This window comes from Manacus candei, unplaced genomic scaffold (genome assembly GCF_025592945.1).
Source record: "Manacus candei isolate 608988 ecotype Guabito, Panama unplaced genomic scaffold, ASM2559294v1 h1tg000002l, whole genome shotgun sequence".
In the NCBI taxonomy this organism is placed as follows: domain Eukaryota; kingdom Metazoa; phylum Chordata; class Aves; order Passeriformes; family Pipridae; genus Manacus; species Manacus candei.
The window spans coordinates 1,722,607-1,742,873 of NW_026138050.1; the positions used below are offsets into that span (position 1 = coordinate 1,722,607).

The 20,267-nt window shown below is 48.6% G+C and overlaps 1 protein-coding gene across 1 annotated transcript in view; it reads right to left on the reverse strand.

Moving 5' to 3' along the window:
• The window catches only part of LMF1 (lipase maturation factor 1), a 158,578-nt gene that overhangs the window by 13,803 nt on the left and 124,508 nt on the right, over window positions 1–20,267 (reverse strand). The window contains exons 8-10 of the mRNA XM_051776864.1: window positions 9,508–9,685; window positions 6,552–6,705; window positions 3,761–3,944 (exon numbers count right to left, since the gene is read on the reverse strand). Coding sequence (XP_051632824.1) covers window positions 3,761–3,944; window positions 6,552–6,705; window positions 9,508–9,685 — 516 coding nt within the window. The remainder of the gene's footprint in view (window positions 1–3,760; window positions 3,945–6,551; window positions 6,706–9,507; window positions 9,686–20,267) is intronic.

Consider the following 20,267-nt stretch of genomic DNA (forward strand, 5'->3'; position numbering starts at 1 on the left):
TTTCTTGAGCAGTTATTATTTGGGAAGCAGCAAGAGGGTGCCTTTGCATTGGCCAGATGCAGCCCCCAAACAGAATAAATACCCTTCATGCCATAGTAAGGAGAGGAAAAGCCTTCCCTTTGATTTTTCCTTAATCAGAGCACTGAAGGCTTTTCCACTGCTGCCACTGGTGGAGAGCAAGCCCTTGGGATGATAAACAACTGGCTTTTGTGAAGTCCCAGACTTCCCACTACCAGCAAAACCGACCAACTTGAAGCCCCAAAACTATGAGCAGTATTTTGTTTTCTGGTTTGTTATTTATCAACGATCTGATTCCACCCACAGCCTGCCAGAAATTGTATTTCTGTGCCAGCAGCACAGCCCAGCTCAGTGCTGGGTTGTGATGGCTGAGCTCCTCCTAAAATGCCACCATAAAGGAGAAGTCAAATAATTACAGGAGGGTTGGCATCAGTAGCTGGAGGATAGACAAAGCTTTAACAATTTGTCTCCAGCTTCTGTAAAAACAGGATGTCTTTGCACTAACACAGGGAACTGTCAAGGGGGGAAAGTTATTCCTCGTGCTTAACCTGAATTTTGTGAGATTAAATCAGATTCTGCCATTTCATCCATTATTTACTCCCTGTGAGGGTGGGGAGGCCCTGGCACAGGTTGCCCAGAGAAGCTGTGGCTGCCCCTGGATCCCTGGAAGTGTCCAAGGCCAGGCTGGATGGGGCTTGGAGCAACCTGGTCTAGTGGAAGGTGTCCCTGCCCATGGCAGGGGTGGGACTGGATGGGCTTTAAGGTCCCTTCCAACCCAAAACATTCAGAGATTTGATAATTCTCCCCAGGGCTCAGGGCCTGGTGGCATCTGCAAATGTGCCATTCCTTTCAATTAAACTCACAGTATCCCAGAATGGTTTGGGTTGGAAGGGACCTTAAAGCCCATCCAGTCCAACCCCCTGCCACGGGCAGTGGTTCCTCTTAAAAATATGCATTAAGTTGACTCAGCCCTTGGTTTAAATTGCTTTGATGGAGGGGAGTGGTCCTGGGTGACCAACAAGCCCCTGAACATCAGCTCCTGGCTGAAGGACACGTTAGTTTTGCTGGGAGCCCCCCCAGCCCCCTTTGCCCCCAGTGCCCGGGGGATCAGCAGGCACAGCCGAGGCAGTGCTGAGGAACAACTGAAAAAGGGTCCCACAGATTTCCACACATTCCTGGGGGGTTTTCCCCTTCTGCAGATGGGAAGAAGCAACTCAGACATGTTTCTGGATGGGTTCTGTCCCTGCCAGAACTAAATGAAGGGCTTCAGTTCAGAGCTGCAGCACCCTCTGGATGGCGAGACATGCAGAACAAAGAGGGGATTTAGAAAACAAGTGAAAAGGCACATTATATTTAGATAATAAAATTAACATCATGAAAATTGTTTCCTGGAAAATAATGCCATGTAATACATGTAATTATGGCACTGCTGGCACGGTGATTAAGAGGCAGCAAGTAATAAATTGTGATTCAGAGGTGGAGCAGCACCACTGGTCCCCACCAGGGCTGTGCTGGTGGTCACCCCCTCCCTGTGCCAAGGGCCTGGCTCCCCCTCCTTGTGCCAAGGGCCTGGTTCCCTGTGCTCCAGAGCTTCAAAGTGAATCCCACAGCTACAGCCAAGGTGGAAAGTTTTGCAGGAAACCCCGAGCGCGGGACGGCGTCGTATGTCAAGCGGTGATGAGGTGCAAAGAGGAACCTGTCAGGAGCAGCACAAAGGGATGGTAAATATCCTTCCCCCAAGTCCTTGGCTTTTCCACAGCCTGTCAGAGCTGGATATGTCAGCTCCTTACCTGGCCACTGCCAACGAACTGCAAAACCAGCCCCGGGGCCGCCCGCTCGGAGCGATGGGGCAGATGGTGAGCGGTGGTGGAGAAACAGTCCAGAGCTTCTGAAAACAAATTAAATCTAATCCAGAGGCTGAAGTAACTCGGTTTTATGGACTCTGTAAACTACCACGCAGGTTTTGAAAAACTGGTCTGGCTGCACAAACTTCTGGGCTTTCAGCTTCTGGTCCCCCATCCTTTCCACAGCCCTGCAGGACTCGAGGCAAAACAATGCTCCAAGGACAGGGACTTTTCTGGCTGCCCAGGGAGGAGCTGGCACCAAATATACAGCTCCCAGTGTTCAAACTCGGCCATTCCAAATGGGATTTACTTCCATGCTTAAGCAGGTATTTACATGCCTGAACATCCAGAGCTGAAAACACTCACTGCCGTGCCCAGGTGCCTTCCCACTGTTTTCCACAAGTCACCTCTGCTTTCCAGAAGGTTTTTTTCTCCTTCCTGCACCTTTTTTTAATACTCCTTCTCAGCAGGATCTGAAACTGCTTCAGAGACCTGTGTGCACTGAGGGCCCCCGGGAAAGTCTCCAGGGGCAAGAGGGACATGGGAGCACTGCAGGAAGCACACGCTGGGATGGCTGGGAAGGGGCAACACACCCATTTCCAGATGGTGTTGCCATAGTGGGAGGTGATGGATGGACTCCAGGGCTGACAGACCCACCCTATGGGAGGGATGTCCCCTCCTCCTGCCAGTGCAAGGAGACCCATAACGCTAATTGCTGCTAATTAGCTGCTGTGGACACACTTCAACAGGCTCCAGCAGCCCCCAGTGTCCAGGTGAACAGAAACACCCGGGGGAACCTTTCGGTGAATCAAACACTAATAATTAGGGAACTAAACACTAATAAGGAATTAAACACGAATAATAAAGATGTGAAGAGGTTGAGTTATTTCCTCTTCCTCCTCTTTCCTGGGTACACCAACACCTGGCCTGGCCCTGTGGAGAGATGGAACTGGGATGCACCGGCATCCCTTGGCATCCCTGAGCAGGACTCGTGCCCAGCCCTCCTTCAGCTTCAAACCTCAGATCCCTTTCTATTCTAAAACCTTCAGGACATTCCTACCCTGGAAACAGCCTTTCTCTCATCTCAGAAACAACCTTTGCTGGGATGAGTTGATTTCTCCTCCGCTCAGAGCCCTCCCAAAACACAGGTTTAAACCACCGGCTCCCACCTGCCCTCTGCACCTTTCCGGAATGCCAGGCTGGAGTTGGAAGCTTGGCTGTGGTTTTCCTGAGGGATAAGCATACCTAATGCAGATTAAATGAAATTCCAGCACGCTCAAACCAGCGGGGTAAATACCCAAGCATGGCCAGAGCACCAGCGTTATGTCATCGCCCAGGAATCCCAGCGGCGCCGAAACGAAAATACCACAAAGGAAGCAAACAGATGAGTTTGGGGCAGAGGGAAGAGGATATTCCAGGAGAGGATGCAGGAACAAAGAGATAATCTGAGATGGGTTTGCTTCATGCCACTCAAGCCTCAGTTTTGTAAACCCCAGTCCAAGCTCTCGTGTCACGCGGGCAAGATTTGCAAAATAAGCTCAAAGATACACGAGAATTAATATTACAAGTTTCCCACCCTCTTACTTAATTTATGGCTGTCACCTGTTTGCTGATACCACGTGGGGAAACCATTTTGAGGGACCCTTCACCCGTGTGTAGGCAGGTGGGCAGTGGGGGCTGGTGTCCCCAGGGGTGTCCCCAACACCGATCCTCGCTATTGCCAAGAAACAATTAAAAAACCTCCCAGAAAACTGCCAAGACTTTCATCACACCAGTAGCAGACACCCTTTAGGAATACAACTAACTCAGCTGAGGCTTCCCAGCACAGAGTAAATCCTTGTTAATTGTTTTTCCTGGTCAAGGAAGACCCAGGTCTCGGAGCACCCAAGGGCAGGTACCTGGAAGGCAGCGAACCACATGAGCCAGTCCAGGCGGTAGTGGTAGGGGGAGATGAAGCACGGCCTCCTCTTCAAGTCCCCAGGCTTGCACTTGAAGTCAAACTCCTCCCACACAGCAGTGGGGTCATTGGGATCCAGGCTGGATGTCCCCTGAAGGATGACTTCTGTCCTCTCCTTGGTAATGCTGTGGAATACAACAGGATATTGTTATTTGTCTGAAGTCGTGTAAAATCAGAGAATCATGGGATGGTGCGGGTTGGAAGGGATCTTAAAGCTCATCTTTCTCCCTTAGGGACACCTTCCACTAGCCCAGGTTTCTCCAAGCCCTGTCCAACCTGGTTTTAAGCACTTTCAGGGCTGGGGCAGCCACAGCTTCTCTGAACAACCTGTGCCAGGGCCTCAGTACCCTCACAAGGAAGGATTTCTCTCTAATATCAAATTTACAAACACTGGTTCATGAGAGTCACTGTGGGACACGAGTCACTGGCCTGGTGGCACAGTTGGATCCTGATGGGTCAAGCCCCAGAGAACCTCTGGGCCCAGCAGCCTTTTCCCTGTGCAGCAGCAAAGCACAGAGAAAGCTCCACATTCCCCGTCCTTCCCTCCATCACCTGCAGCTGGGCCAGTCCCAGGAGGGACCATGGTCCAAACAGATGATTCCCACAGGAATGGGTGGGTCTGGATCAGAGGCAGGTCATGTGCACTCCCTCTGTGACAGAGCAGCAGGGATGGCAAACTCCAGGCCATGAAAACACCACCACCAAGTCCTCCAGGAGCTGCCAGTGACACTCCCTGCCCCCAAGAGCTGCTTCCCACAAGGAACACAGAACCACCTAAATCTGCCCATAAAAGCTGTCCAGCTCCCAAACCCTTTTTAAATTTTTCAAACTTTGGTCTCTCTTCCTCCAACCCAAAAACCTGAAAGTTTGGAAACATGCAGCCTCCAGCTTCTCCCCCGATGCTTCCAGGGACAGATGCTCCAAACCCAAGGAATTCTGTGCTTATAATTGTTACCTACATTTAATAGATTTCTGGATTCTCCAGCCAAATCCCATATTATGCACTGGGCTGAGTTATGAGGCATGGCCAGCTGCCCAATGGTTAGAAACACACTGTAAATCAGGGACACTAAATTACTAATAAAAGTATGTTCCTACTGTGTGATTCAAAATATGTCAAGTTTCACATAATCGTATATTCATTATAAGCTGCAATCCTCTTTTTATTGGTTTACATAGGCTGGAATTACAAACATATTACAGCAGCATTTCATCACATGCTCTTTAGGTCCTGGTAACTGTTGAAACAGAAACCATAGACTGAAGAAGAAAAAGAACAACAACCCAAAGAAAACAATCTCCCGTAGCTTCCCCACTCCAGCCTTCAAAGAGGTTCAGGGGTTATTTCTCCCACTCTCAAAAAAAAGCAGAAATTTTCACATTTTCAACAATTAGTGTTGGTATTTTTAATAATTTTTTTCCTAGCTTTTTTTCCTTCCACAGAAATTTCTGCTATTTGAAAAATCGGGGAAAACATCGCATTCCTTTGATGTGTCCTCTGCACCTCCAGTGCTCCTGGTGAGACCTGCTCCTCCCCTTCAGCTGCTTGGCCAGACCTTTAACAGCCAAACTGCTTCACCTTCTATAAAATATACTGATTTACTGTTGGCTTCTCCTGTGGGACCTTGTCCAGAGACCATTAACCAAGAGCTGCCCATCCCTCATCTCATTTCAGGCCTCTGGGGAACATCCCATGGCCACCATGACCAGGTGGTGGAAAAGCCAGAGGTCCATGGAGAGGGGTCTGGCCCTGCTGTTGCCCCTGGAACAACCTGATGATGCAGCCCTGTTCCTCATCATCTTCCCAGCTGGAAGAGGCTGGGAGGGACAGCACACAAGAAGGGTTATGCTGAGCCCAGCTGTGGCTCACCTAAGCTTAAGTCCCCAGAAAACCCAGACTCAGATGCTTAAAAACCAGCCCAAACCAGTCTGGTTCCAAACACAGCTGGAGATTCTTCCCTTGTCCACCCCACCTTGCAGCCCTGACTGGGATTTCCTGAGCTGGAGGCAGCAGCCAGGCTGCTGTTGGCCTTGTCCTCTCAAATCTTCTTTTTTGAGGCCACTTATACTTTCGTCTCTGCAGTTTCCTGTAGCAACGAATTCCCCAAGTCACTCGTTGGGAAAAGCACTTCCTTTTGTTGGCCCAAAATCTGCTACCCAAGAACTGCTGTGAATATTTACATGAGGGAGAGCAGAAGTGCACAGGGGAAGAGAGGTTCCCCATAAATAAAGAGGGCTGGTGATGGTGAAGAGTATCCACTGGATGAACTCTCTTATGGAGATTTTCATCCTGCTGTTCCATTTGCTGCCTCGACAGAATGAGCCAATTAAAAGCGGCTCAAAGAAAATAAATTGTGATTCAGTGGGAAAAAAACCTGCTCCTTTTCTCCTTCCTTCTCACAAACAGATATTCCATAAAATGTAGTTCAGTGGGAAAGAAACCTGCTCCTTTGCTCCTTCCTTCTCACAAACAGATATTCCATAAAATGTAGTTCAGTAGGAAAGAAACCTGCTCCTTTTCTCCCTCTCTCTCACAAACAGATATTCCATAAAATGTAGTTCAGTGGGAAAGAAACCTGCTCCTTTTCTCCCTCTCTCTCCCAAACAGATATTCCGAGTCTACTGGCTCCTGGCAGGATTTCTGTTCAGATTCAAGGCACACAGACTGTGTGGCTTTGGAATATCCCAGGAGAGGAGCAGAGCCATAGGAAGTGCCATCAAACAAGGTGTACCTCCCGAAAGCTCCGTAGGTGTTGACTATCCTGAGGGGGTTGAAGGAGGTGTTCATGACTTGTCTGGAGTTGAGCAGGTTCAGGACCACGGGCACGCTGAGGTAGGCGAGGAGGAGGCCGAAGGAGACGTTCACCACTCTGCGGATGTGGCAGCCTGTGTGGGACACACAACCAGGCCAGAGGAAGGTGATTTCCCTCCTGGTGATGGGCTCTGCTCCCCCAAACCCCCCTCCCCGTGGGACCCCCCCGTGCTGGCCCAGCCGTCGGCCACCCCCCGGCCTCGCTATCGCTGCCCGGATCTGCCTGTCTCTAAATAGTCTGAGAAGGGGCTAAAAGGAAAAATGTCTGAAATGTAACATTAATCACCGCTTTCATCCGGGGGGAAAAACCACAGCTGGCACTTGCACCTTGCTCAGAATCCCCCTCCTGGTTGGGGAGCCGTGCGTGGAGTTCCTCCAGCGCCCGCGGCCCCGTTCCTGCCTCCTCCTGCTGCCCCGGGCTCTCACCATCCTGCCTCATGGTCCTGCTCCAAAACCTCTGTCCCTTATCATTTCTGGATGAGATGTGTGCTGCTTTGCCAGCCCTTTGGAACGGGGTTTGCAGGAGCAGCACAGGATCCCAGTCTGGACAGACACTGCCACAATGAGACAAATAAGCAGAGGTGACCCCCCCCAGGGGCTCCTTCCCTCATGGCCCTTTTGAATTTATTTAACATTAACAGCCAAAGGATCAGATTCAAAGCAATTGTGTGGAGCTTTCCCCTTATCTCTGCAGGAGAGGGATGTTTATTTGAACCTCTCTCAGAAGCTCTTAATAATTGTTTAGTCTGAGAACATTTCTGGAGAATCATTTGAATGGGGAAGGAGATGCCTCCCCTCGCTCCCTGAGCTGCTGGGGATGAGGCTGTCGGGCATTTTTTCCTATTTTAGACGGGCTGAACTTCCTACTCTGTAATTAAAGAGCAGGTAGAGACCCAGAGCCCCCCACCTGGCTCCTCAGCTCAGTCCATGGCTGTGCATGGACTGTTTGTCCTTCAGCAGGTGGTGACCATCATTGCCATCATTCCCTTGGGGTCACAGCTGCTCAGCCAGAGAGAAAGAGGGGTTAACACGAGGAGAAAAATAATCCAGATGGCAAGGATGGAGCAAAACTTGGGGAAAGAGCACGGGACACGAGCCAATGGGATCTGGCTGGGAATTGGGGTTCTCAGCAGGAATCACACAGACCCTTCAAGGATGTGGCCAGAGCCTTGTAAAATCAGGTCATGAGCAGGGCATGGCTGGGCACCCTCCTGTTCTGCTCTGGTGACTCAGAGTGAGGGCTCCTCTAGGCCTCTTGGCACACAGCTGAACAACCTCTGCCTCCTCAGCAGATAAAACACACAGAAATCCAAATTCCCAGAATATTACAGATATCCTGCCCCTGTGGATTCCCTTTTTTGAATAGGGACACATCAGCCCTCCAGAGCAGTGGCATGTAGGGATGGTTCTCCTTGCTTGGACACCCTGGCTTAGTCAGGTTTTCTGGAGAACATGACAAAAAAGGAGGAAGATCCTCGAAACCAGGATCTTCCTTCCCCTCATGGTGACTCACAGCAAAGAGGAGCCCTGTGGCTTTTCCTCCTGAAAGGAAAGTGCAACCTGAGTGTTGTTTGGGACTGGAGGCATAAAGAGAGTTGGTAGGAAAGCTCGAGGCTCTCCCAGCCTCTAAAGCAAAGCTACAGGAGGGGAAAAGCTGATACAGATTTATTCCAGCAAAATCTGTAAAATAAGAGACACAGAAAGTTTAATGAAGCTGCATCAGCTGCTGGAACCAACATTTTTGCTTCCTAAGCTGCTTCTTGGTAGGTGACAAAGGACTAAAGACAGATGCTGCCTCTTGTTGACATTTTTCATTCTTCTGACAGATGTTCAGGGTATTTAAAGACGAGCATCTGTGATTGCTGTTGATATTACAGGCAATTTGTTGCTTATATGTGGTTTTAAAAAATGCTACAAACACAACTCTACATCTGTTACACCACCACAGAAACACCCCAGTGTTCCCTCTTCTGGAGCAGGGCTGCTTGAAAACTGCCTTGGGAAGGGAACATCCATCCCTTTCTTCCAGTTCAACCCTCCTTGTATTTGGTTTTCTGTACTCAGGGTCTGAACATGAGTTCACAGGCAGCTGCTCCTTCCACCATCCCAGGTGTTCCAAGCCCCGTCCAACCTGGCCTTGGACACTTGCAGGGATGGGGCAGCCACAGCTTCTCTGAGCAACCTGTGCCAGGGCCTCCCCACCCTCCCAGGGAAGGATTCCTTCCCAATATCCCATCTAACCCTGCCCTCTGGCAGCAGGAAGCCATTGTCCCTTATCCTGTCCCTCCAGGCCCTTGTCCCAAGTCCCTCTCCAGCTCTCCTGGAGCCCCTTTAGGCACTGGAAGGGGCTCTCAGGTCTCCCTGGAGCCTTCTGTTTGCCGTCGTACCATGGAAGAGAGAGCAAGAGCTGCTTCTGCACCCACCTCCTGAACCCACCTCAAACCACTCTGGGTGTTCCACCCTTAACTTCAAATAGTCCAAATTAAAAGAATAAAAAAAAGACAAAAGATAATAATCACAAGATAAATTGTGCAACTCCACCTCCTTATTTTGGGTTGGAATCTGATGCTCACTGGGGTGAGAGCAAAGAGCACTGACTTTCAAGAGCTGCAGCTGTCTGTGGACACCAGCCCTGCATGGAGGATGTGTCCTGGCAGCAGTGTCCCCATGGGAATCTCCCCCATGGGAATCTCCCCCTGGCAGTGTCCCCACAGTCCCCCACGAACCAACCACCAGCACCACGAGGTCCAGGCAGCCTCCACCCCAAGAGAGCCCTCCCTGCCCACCCAGCTGTGCTCCAAAGGAGGTGAGAGCTTTGGAGCCAAGCACACCAGACACGCCTCTGCCCAACTCTTCCCCCTCTGGCAAGAACTCACCCAGGGGAAGCTTCTGTGCCTGTCCCTCCCGGAGCTGCATCCGCGCCGCCCGTTCCCTCAGGGCCCCGCGCCGGGAGCTGAACAGGAATGCCAGGCTGGCATCGTCGAAGCAGGCAATGCTGGGCACCATGGTCAGCCAGTTCAGGAAACTCAGGTTCCCACTGATGATCAGGAGCACCTAAAAAGGAAAGAAGGCACCAGAAGGTGTTTAACCTCCTCAAGTTCCACCAGAAAAGCACGGTGGTGGATTTTAGCGCCCTAAGGCAGACTTTGTGGATCTTCCAGGATGGCAAACCCTTCCTCCCTGCCCAGAGGTATTCCTGAGCTCACAGTGTGAGCTTTTCCCTTGTTTTCAGCAGGAGAGGGATCAGCCAGGGGTATAGAGTGACTTGATTTCCATGGTGCTCCTGGCCCTACAGGAATTCCCTGCTTCCCACTGCTACCCAGGGCTCTGGGACAGCGACACTCCTGGAACCCTCTGGGAGGGAAATAATGCCTTAAATACAGAAGTGTGCATTTGAAGAAGCTTTTTTGTTTTTTTTTTTTGTTTTTTTTTTTTTTTTTTTTTTTTTTTTTTTTTTTTTTTTTTTGTTTTTTGGTTTTTGTTTTTGTTTTTTTTTTTTTTTTAAATTTATTTTTTTTTAATTTTAGCTTCTGTGAACCTGGAACAGGACCCAAATCTCCCAATTACAAATCCAATGTCTTAATTACAAGTCCTCCCCGACATATCTGCATAACTTGGAATTCCCCTCTGGTTTATTCCAGGGTGACTCCCTCCAGCATGTCCTGAAACAGGCTCAGTGTGGAGGCTGGTGTCCCAAATTAAGAGCTGGTCTCCCAAAATATTATTCCACATACAAACACCAATAACAGATGGACAATTTTGCTCTGAGGACTCCCAGCCAGTGTTCTGTTAAAAAGAGCCATGTTTTCTCATTAAAAACGACAACAAATAAATGTTAAAACCATGTAATTCTGTATATTTTATGTGATTGGCACCATGTTTCTTGATATGGTGATTTGCAAGTCACAATTTTTAAAAGCCCAGCAGGACTCTTCAGAAAGTCACAGAATCTTACAAAAATGAAAGATCTCACCAATCACAGCCAGGAACAAAAATCCTAACTATTATTTAGTTAGAAAGAAAAAAAAAATTATGCAGAGTTGGATAATTATCCAGAATTATGAGGGGGGAAAAAAACTATTTAAATGTGAGTTACACACAGATGTTGGGTCCTTGAGGGGAACACGTTACACTCAAGGTTTGGGGCTCCCCCTTTGACCCAGATGTGGTTTAGTTCCATGCATATTAATCAGCCTGTATTCATTAACACACTTCTCACTCGGCCACCTCGTTAGGGAACTCTGCTCCTTCTCGGGAGTGTTTTGCCTCCTCGTGCAATCTCAGCCGTGTTAAGAAAATAGTTCTGCACTTTGCCACTTGTGGCTCCCAGCCCTGAGGAGCTGGGTGGTCCACGGGAGGTGTTTGCAGCAGCGATTCACCTCTTTATTGCTCAGAAGTCAGAAGCGAGAGATCTTATTTCCAGCAGCCCTGAAAAATCAGGGGGATTCAAAAATAATACGAGTCTGGCGTTTTCTGGGTCTGTGGGTGGAATCGGGAACGGACACGTTTTAATTTTGGTTCCTCTGGAATTCCAGCTCCTGCAGATTCAGAGGGGGGCTCGTGGTGCTCCCTGCCTGAGGGGGGCTGAGCCCCACAGACCCCTGGGATTTGCACAGACAAACCTCTAAGGGACTCCTGCTTCAAAGGCAATGAACAGGAAAACAGGGGTTCTCAGCCCTGCTCGGGGGGGGTGTCCCAGCAAACGACCTCGTGGCTGCAGGAGTTTTATCTTGTTTCATCATCATCATCATCATCATCATCACTGAAGGGGTTGGGCTGGGAGGGACCTTAAAGCCCACCCAGTCCCACCCCCTGCCATGGGCAGGGACACCTTCCACTAGCCCAGGTTGCTCCAAGCCCCGTCCAACCTGGCCTTGGACACTTCCAGGGATGGGGCAGCCACAGCTTCTCTGGGCAGCCTGTGCCAGGGCCTCCCCACCCTCCCAGGGAACAATTCCTTCCCAATATCCCATCTAACTCTGGGAAGGGGAAGCCATTCCCCCTTGGCCTGCCACTCCAGGCCCTTGTCCCCAGTCCCTCTCCAGCTCTCCTGGAGCCCCTTTAGGCACTGGAAGGGGCTCTAAGATCTCCCTGGAGCCTTCTCTTCTCCAGGCTGGACATTCCCAGGCTGCTCCTTCCCCCTTGGCTGCAGGAAGAAGGACAGTTTGTCACACACATCTCTCAGTAATTCCAACCTTTAGCACATGCCAGGCTTGGCTTTTCCATGCTCCTGCCCCATCCCAACCCAGCTGTACCTCCCTACCTCCACCCCTGGCATCTCTGCTGCCTTGGATGGGCTGTGCCCTCCCCACCTCACTCCTGATCTGTGTTTACAGTGTCTTTCTCTTGCTGGACAATATTTAAATGCACAATTATAACAAACAGATGGGATCAACCCCTGTGGTGATTTTGAGAAATTTTTTATTAAAGCACAGTATTAATCATGGTAATTGGGTAGGAACTTTAAGGTTATAAAACTACAGCATGTCTAATGAGCGAGCTCCTTCTAGGAGGAACTGAGGTTTTTAATCTAATAATGTCAGTTTTATGGATTATGACTGGAGTTTTATGAAGTGTGATATGAAATACTGTGGATTCATGGCTCTCGCTGGATTAATTTGGAAAAGTAGTTTTCCTGGTTCTAGGCCCAAAAACAATTATTCCTTACATTTCTGTCCCCTGCACTGTTCCCAAACCCCTCTGTCAGAAAACGGGCACCTACACCCATAACTTTTTTACAGGTTGCACTCCTTTGTTTGGCTGGGGTTTATTTTTTTTTTTTTTTTGGAAATCACAGATTGTTATAAACATACAGTAGGTAGAGGAAGCTCATATTCTGTGTCCCAGACTGTATATTTGTCCAGAAGGAACAACAATGGGCTGTAAACTCTTAAACAAGGCCCAGGGCTCCGTCTGAGCACAAGGACAAAGTCACCTCACAGCACTGGGGCTTGCTGGGATTAAGCCACTGGAGCAGAAGAGCCAAAACTGGGATGTCTGGAAGGACTTTAATTCATTTAAAGAGAAAAAAATTACCAAAAGGCTGGAGGAGACCTCAAGACCCATCCAGTCCTTCCTGCTGCCCCAAAGTAGAGTCAACTCTCCCTGCACCACAGTGTGTTTGTTAAACTCTTCCTAGAAGTTTTTATGTAGTTTTTCCAAAAAGTTAGCATAGGCATGGGCAAAAAAAATCCCCTTAAATGACAACAGCAAAAATACTTAATTTTCCCCTATTTGTAATTTCCCTCTATTTTTAATTTCCCTCCTATTTTTAATTCCCCTGAAGTTAATTCTTGTTAACTTCTTGATTGGGTATTTGCATGAGGGTTTAAACTCTGCTTTCCAGAGGTGTTTGGTGCAGAGAAATACCCAGGGAAATAGTTCTCTCTGTCCAAGAGCACCTTCCCAACTCACTGGGAATATCAGGGAGCGAGGAAACACCCCAAATTTGGTATCCAAACAAGGCAAAGGCTCCGTGTTCCCTTCCCACGAGATGATAGGAGGGAACCCACATATTATTACCACAATTAATACAGAAATAAGGATATAATAAACCTCAAGACACACATTGCACAGTTGCCCACACACCTCTCACTGGGCTGAAGAAGAGTAATTTAGAGCCAGAGGAATTATTTAGAATTCAAAGCATTTTATAATTCACATGTCATATAGAGATTTTTCTTTTCCTGACTAACTCTGACTGGGGTTTGAACAAATATGTTAAAAAATACCCACATCTATCCCTAAAAAGCAGAGGACGGTATTAATAATATTTATAAATTTATAAAATTTATAAATATATATTAACAAATACTTAATGATGTTATATTTATATTTATTTATATTTATGCCTTTAAAATATTTAGAAATACTTACGTAGATGGCGATTTCTCTGACCTTATAAATGTATAGTGGAAATATTGAGGGACAAAACAACTTCAGACACACAAATGGAATTGTAAACAACCTTCACTAAAACCTGCCCTTCACCTGGGTCAGATTTTGACATATTACAAACTGCACTGTCAGGTTTTTGCAATTCCAGGTCCAAAGCTCCAAACAGAACTGCTAAAGCAGGAGGGACCCAAACCCTTTCCATTCCTGTCCTACACCCCCCCTTCGTTCTCCATCCAAACACGCAGCAACAGAAATGTCTCACTCCCTCTGACCACTGGAGTTCCCACAGATTGCAGGATTTGACTGCAGAGCATTTCCAGGGATAAGCACCACTTCCAGATTTTCAATGGAAAAAATGTTAAAGAGAAGCAAGAGAGTGAAAGTGGAGTGATTATGGCTTTATATATATATATCTCCAAATCTCACACTTGAGCACTCCACCTGACCTCCAGGTCAGGCCCTCCTGACCTCCTCCTTTCCTCTCAGGAAGAATTTCTCCATGGAAAGGGTGGTCAGGCACTGGCAGGGGCTGCCCAGGGAGGTTTGGAGTGCCCATCCCTGGAGGTGTCCCAGGAAGGCCTGGCCGTGGCACTCAGTGCCCTGGGCTGGGGGACAAGGTGGGGATGGGGCACAGGGGGGATCCATGGGCTGGGAGGGCTTTTCCAACCTAAAGGATTCTGTGATTCCATTGCAGAGTGGTCAGGGGGATGGACAGACAGCCAGTGGTTCAGTGCCCTTCTAAATCACCCAGGATTGGGGTTGGGATACTGGGATGAGCAAAAAACCCAGAGCTCAAGGAGTTAAACCCAAGACCTCGCCAGGAGTATTTCCATGCTCCCAAACTGTATCTGTTCCACTCCATTACCGAGGTCCAGAGCGTGGATTTAGGATCAGTTGCTCACTTTGGGTCTGAAACACAACCAGGCTCCTCCTGTCCTGCTGCTGCAGGGCCCAGATGTGTCTCTGGGTTGCTGGCTTTGACACATTTATCCTGCTCTGCAGCTTTGTTATGTAAAATACCTCTCAGCCTTGCTTGATCCCTTGACTCTTTGCTAGAGGCAACAGTTCCACCTTTAATCCATGACAGGCTGAAGAGCTGCCCAAGGACTGTTTATGGAAGTGTGGGACCACTATAAAATGAAAGAATAATTTTACAGAAGGAAGGAATTCTTTGCTACTCTGCTCTGAATTATCGACATCTTTCCAACCCTAATGGCAAAGTTCCTTCCTGAAGGGAGAAGCTGCCACGAAGACACTTAATGGGCAAAATTCTTTCAACACCTTATTTGTGTTTTTACTAAAGGCCAAAAGGCGTTTCCATGGGCCAGTGAATCTCAACAAGCTTTTCAGCAGTGTCCTGCACCAGAGGGGCAATTTCAGAGAATTTCTTCCTGATTTTACTCCAATTTGCTCCAAGAAACTGATTTTAGTGGCAGGTCTCTTAGCTGGTTGAGATTGGGTATTAGGGAAAAATTTCTTTACAGAAAGGGCAGGCACAGCTGCCTAAGGCAGGGGGGAGACTCCCCATCCTGGGAGGGATGTGGATGTGGCACTGGGGGATATGGTGGCCTTGGCAGTGCTGGGGGAACGGTTGGACTTGAAGGTCTTCGAGGGTTGTTCCAACCTCAATCCCTCCAGCACACAGCAAGGAACGGTGGCATCCCACCACCAGCACAGAGCTCCACACATGTGCCTCTTGAAAAACACCTCAGGATCCATCCAGAGGACAAGAGAGCCGTGCAAAAGCAGCACATTGTTCCCTCAGAACACGCCTGGGTTTCCTCACCCGGCGCGCGAGCAGCGCTCGTTCCGATGAGCTCATTCCGTCAATAAAGTCAAACAGCACGTTAAAAACCTCCACATCCATTAACGGTCCGAGGGTTTCACTAACCAGCTCCATCCCGCTCATTAAAAGTGCTTTTATGGCAGATGGAAAGCTGAAGTCCAGCAGAAGTGCTCTGCTCCAGTGGTATCTCCAGATGGGAATGTTGGAAGGAGCCCCACGCCGCGCGCTCTGGGGGGACGTCACGCTCTGCCCTCCATCTGCCTCCTCCACAGGGAGAGCAGGTTGGAAGGGATTCGTTCCAATCAGAACTTGTGGATTCATCCAAATATTAAATGGGCCAGGCCCAGCTCTGGGAAAAGTGCTCAGAGACCGTTAATTTGTGGGACACCTTCCACTAGGACCAGGTTGCTCCAAGCCCTATCTAGCCTGGCCTTGAGCACTTCCAGGGATGGGGCAAGATAAGGCAAATGAATGGCAGATAAGCTGAAAGCACTAATTTGACTCCAAAAAATGACAGAATTTCTTTTTTTTTCTTGATCACACGACTTTAAGGTCTTTCCAAAGTGCAACAGTGGCAGAGCTTTGGTTAAATTTAGCCTGTTTTGGTTAACAGTTGGTTTGTTACACCAAAAGCAACTCCCTTGCTGAAAAGTGAAGAATGCACCCATGAAAATTTTTTTGCACTGGTTCCTTTCAAACCAGTTTCAAATTTGAGCTGGACATCCAAAAAAACCCAGTATTACAGTTTAAAAAAATAATCCTAAATATAACGGTGTCTTTTGGACGGCACTGGCAGGACCGGGCAGTTCTTGCCTATCAAGCTGTTCTGGGAGCATTTCACTGCAGGTTTTTATTTTCCTCTCTGCCGAGCTCTGCTCCACGCTCGGATATTAAGACATCATAAGAAAAATTCCAGCAGGGCAATTAATCATTAACTGTCACGGTTTTCCATAAGGTGCAAATTTAAGGTTATAAAACTGTCAAAACCCTGAGCAGTTACACGGGCTGTGCCTTTGGCTGGGATGTGCCTCTGGAAGGGGGTGCAGACAAATGCCTGTGGTGCTGTGGGATGCAGCACCTTGGGAGCAGCCACGGCACATCCAGCAGAGACCATCCCATGGGAAACCACGTGCTGCCAACAGGGGTTGGTGGGGTGGCCCAGCAGTGCTGCTGGCTTGTCCCTGCAACCCCCTCTGGGGTGGTTGTTATTTGTAATCGTAAAATCATGGAATAGTTTAGGTTGGAAAAGACCTCTAAGACCAACAAGTCTTTCCCCCAGCGCTGCCAAGGCCATCACTAAACCATGTCCCCAAGTGCCACATCCACACAGCTTTTAAATCCCTCCAGGGATGGGGACTCCACCCCTGCCCTGGGCAGCTGTGCCAGGGCTGGGCAGCCCCTTCCATAAAGAAATTCTCCCCTAATATCCAACTGTGTGCAAACAAAAAACCAAAGCAGGAGGTCACTTACTCAAGTGGTGAAATGAAGGCCCGTTAGTTCCACACAGCACCAAGGATGGGGAATGTCACAGCAGACATTCCCAGCACCTTGGTCTTTCCCAAAAGGTTTCAGGCATGCAGGTTGAAGAGGATGGAGACTATCCTACAGCTCCACAGGCCCCTTCCCACCAGCTTCAACAGGACCCAGAATCCCACAAACCAGCCGGTGCTTTGACTCTTGAGTTGGTCAAACCACAAACACCGTTTCATTTGCCATCTGTGCTGCAGAGCCAGGATTATCTCCTGATATCAACAGCCAGGAAAAGAAGGATTCAGCAAAAGCATTTTCCAGCCCAGTAGAAACAATCCTCATTTGAGGTCTCTCCTGGTGTAATTGTAGCCTGGAATGGGCTGCCAATGGGTGATCAATAACTCACTCCTAAATTACACAGCAAAGCACAGAACTCCCCTGGAATAAATGCTGGATGATTGTTGGATGATCAATAATAGAACAGTATCAAGACTAAAAAGTAAAAGCCCTTCTTCCAGAATATCCCTTTTCTCTACTAATTAGGACATTTCTTCACCGAGAGACGTGTGGGTTCAAAACTCCCTCTGTGAGAAATGATGTGAACTAAACCCTGCTCTCAAATCCTGGATCAGCCTGAAGTCACATGGAACTGTTTATAATCCTTGACTGAAGGAATGCTAAAATACTTCTGGCAAAAATACTTCCATTCCCTTTCCCCGTCCAGTCACTGCTCCTTTGAAATCCACTTTTCCTACAATATTTAGACATATCTAACAATTGCCAAAACAAGAGCAAACCCCATTGTTTGGGAAGAAGAGGAAGAGAACACATCAGGAAAAATCTATTCTGATAGCACACATTTTCCCTAGTCTGTCGAGGTCTTGGTAAAATTTGGATTAAATTGGTGGGGAAAACAAGGTTCTTTGGAATAAACACAGATGGGAAGGCCGAGTACCTCCAACCTCAGGCAGCCCTGGCACAGCAAATGGGATCTGTGCACAAATTCCTTTCAAAACAATTCAAATCCAAGGTTTTGGTCTGACCAGTTGTGGAGACATCTGCAAAAGCTGGATTGGGACCGTGCTCCCCAAATTCACTGGCATCTCAAGCCCGACACACATTCAAATCTTTGCCTTTTCAAGCTAAAAGGAAAGGACGTGACCAAATCCGCAGGCACGGGGAAAACCCAAGGAAAAAGTGAGGGATGTCACATCTGATCAGCCTGACACCAGTGTGGAACACATTGGTGGCTTCTCTGATTCAGATCTTTCTGCAGCTCCTCCCCTGGCCTCGTTCAAATCCATAATTTTGGTGACTTTAAGCTCTCGGCAACATCTGCACTGAAATGTTTACCTTGGGCTGGCGGCTCGGCGGCACCGAAAGCCAAGGCTTGGGTGCATTTCAAGCTCCAGGATGACCTGGATTTTTCCACCAAACCAACCTCTTGCAGCACGTTGGGAGCAAACACAGGGACCTGATCCCTGAGCCACCATCCCGCGGCTTCCGCAGCTCCGGAGAAACGGGAAACAGTCACGGCGGGAAAACACAGCGAGGAAAACTCACCCGGTGCCTAAGTCAGGGCTGGGTACATTTGATTTCAATAAAGCAAAGCTGCAAAAGCCTCAGGGAGAAAAAAAAAATGAAGTACTGGATGTAAAAGTTTTATAGAAATGCTACGTTTAATAAAAAAAAAAAAGAGAAGAAAGCGAAGAGTTGGTGCCTCTCTGCAGCACCTCCCCAAACCCTTCCCTCCACTGCTGGAAAAGGGGTTAAATATATCACAGAATCACAGCATATTGTGAGTTGGAAGGGACCCACCTGGATCATGGAAGTCCTTGGGGAGGCCCTGGCACAGGTTGCCCAGAGAAGCTGTGGCTGCCCCTGGATCCCTGGAAGTGTCCAAGGTCAGGTTGGACGGGGCTTGGAGCAACCTGGGCTGGTGGAAGGTGTCCCTGCCCATGGCAGGGGGTGGGACTGGGTGGTCTTCAAGGTCTCTTCCAACCCAAACCATTCCAGGATTCATGGTTCTAAGTCCAGCTCCTGGATGTACCCAGCTCCCTGACATTTAAAATACAAAATGCCCAACCACTGGGCATCAAACCTTCATTAAATTTTCCAAGGTCAAAAGAAGAAAAAGGGGGAAAAAGTGCCTTTTCCTTCCATCCCAGATGGCAGCTGAGCAATCCCTGAGCTGTCAGTGGTGGGGACTAAATAAATAGCAAATGAAATGTATGTTGGGCAAAAACAGATATGCTTAAGAAAGAAAACACAAAATGTGTTAAAAATCACATTTTTATGCTGCCATCTGCAGCAGTTTCTTTTCAGCCTTGCTTGTAATTTAGGTTACAATAGGAGCAAGGTGTAAATCATGAAATGGTAACAAAAAAAAAAAAAAGGAGATTTTTCAGCTCTTTCCCTCCCTGAGCAGTTCCTTCCACAGGGGATGAAATGATGCCGAGGGTGGCTGAGCCAGGGGAGGTCGTGTGGAACCCTGGAGGACTGGGAAGTTCATTGCTCCAGCCTTGCTGGGGGGGTTTTCATTGCATTTATATGCATTTATTTGCCTGTAGAAATCTGAACTAAACCTCCAACACAGGAACTGATTGAGTCTGTTTAACACTAGACGGGGATGGAAGCATTTAAAAGAAGCCAAAGCATTTCGCTTTGCAGAGGAAGACAAGGTGCTCCAAAGGGATGGAGGGAATATAACAACCTTGGAGCCATTTATCTAACAGGCACACACAGCAAATCAGGCTTTCAGAGCTGCCTGAGGAGCCTTGTCTCCTCCTGGGAGCTTTGGAGGTCTCAGCCATCCAGGGACGAGGGCAGTGGGTATTTCCTGGTAGTCCCGTCCTCCTTTTCCCAGCCCAAATTTGGCCTGTGTCCGATGGGATCACATGAGCTGTGGGTCCCAGAGGAGGCTGGAGAGGAAGCAGAAAATGCCACCCACTTCCAAGGTCACAGCTGTGAGGAGATCCCTGCTCATGCTGCTGCACTGATCGCTTACATATGACACGGACCTCGGAAGAGGAACGAAAACACACGGAGAGCTGAATATTCCAGAGCTGTCCCCACAGCCCTGCTGCACAGTCAAGATCCCAGGGGAGCCGTGCTGTTATCAGGAAGAGATGCTCTCTTGGAAAAAAAAAAGCTGCACAGGGCTTGAGGTTTTCCAGCTCCAAAGGATCTGCAGCAGAGGATGAAGCACAGCTGCCTGTCCGGGAGGAAGTTCCTCCTCTCCACAGTGACTCATCCAAGAAAACCCAAGGGCAGCCGCAGCAGCCACGGGGCTCATTTGAAAAGGATCCTCATTATTCACTCCCAAATTGGGTTTGTCAACAGAGGGAAAGAGCAAAACTTCAGGATTGCCTCATTCCGTGATTCCAAGAGCCTCATCCAGCAAAGGGGGAATGGGCTGCTCTGAGCCAGGTGACAGCAGTGACGTGGGGACAGAGAGGGGACGAGACACAGGGGCAGCAGAAC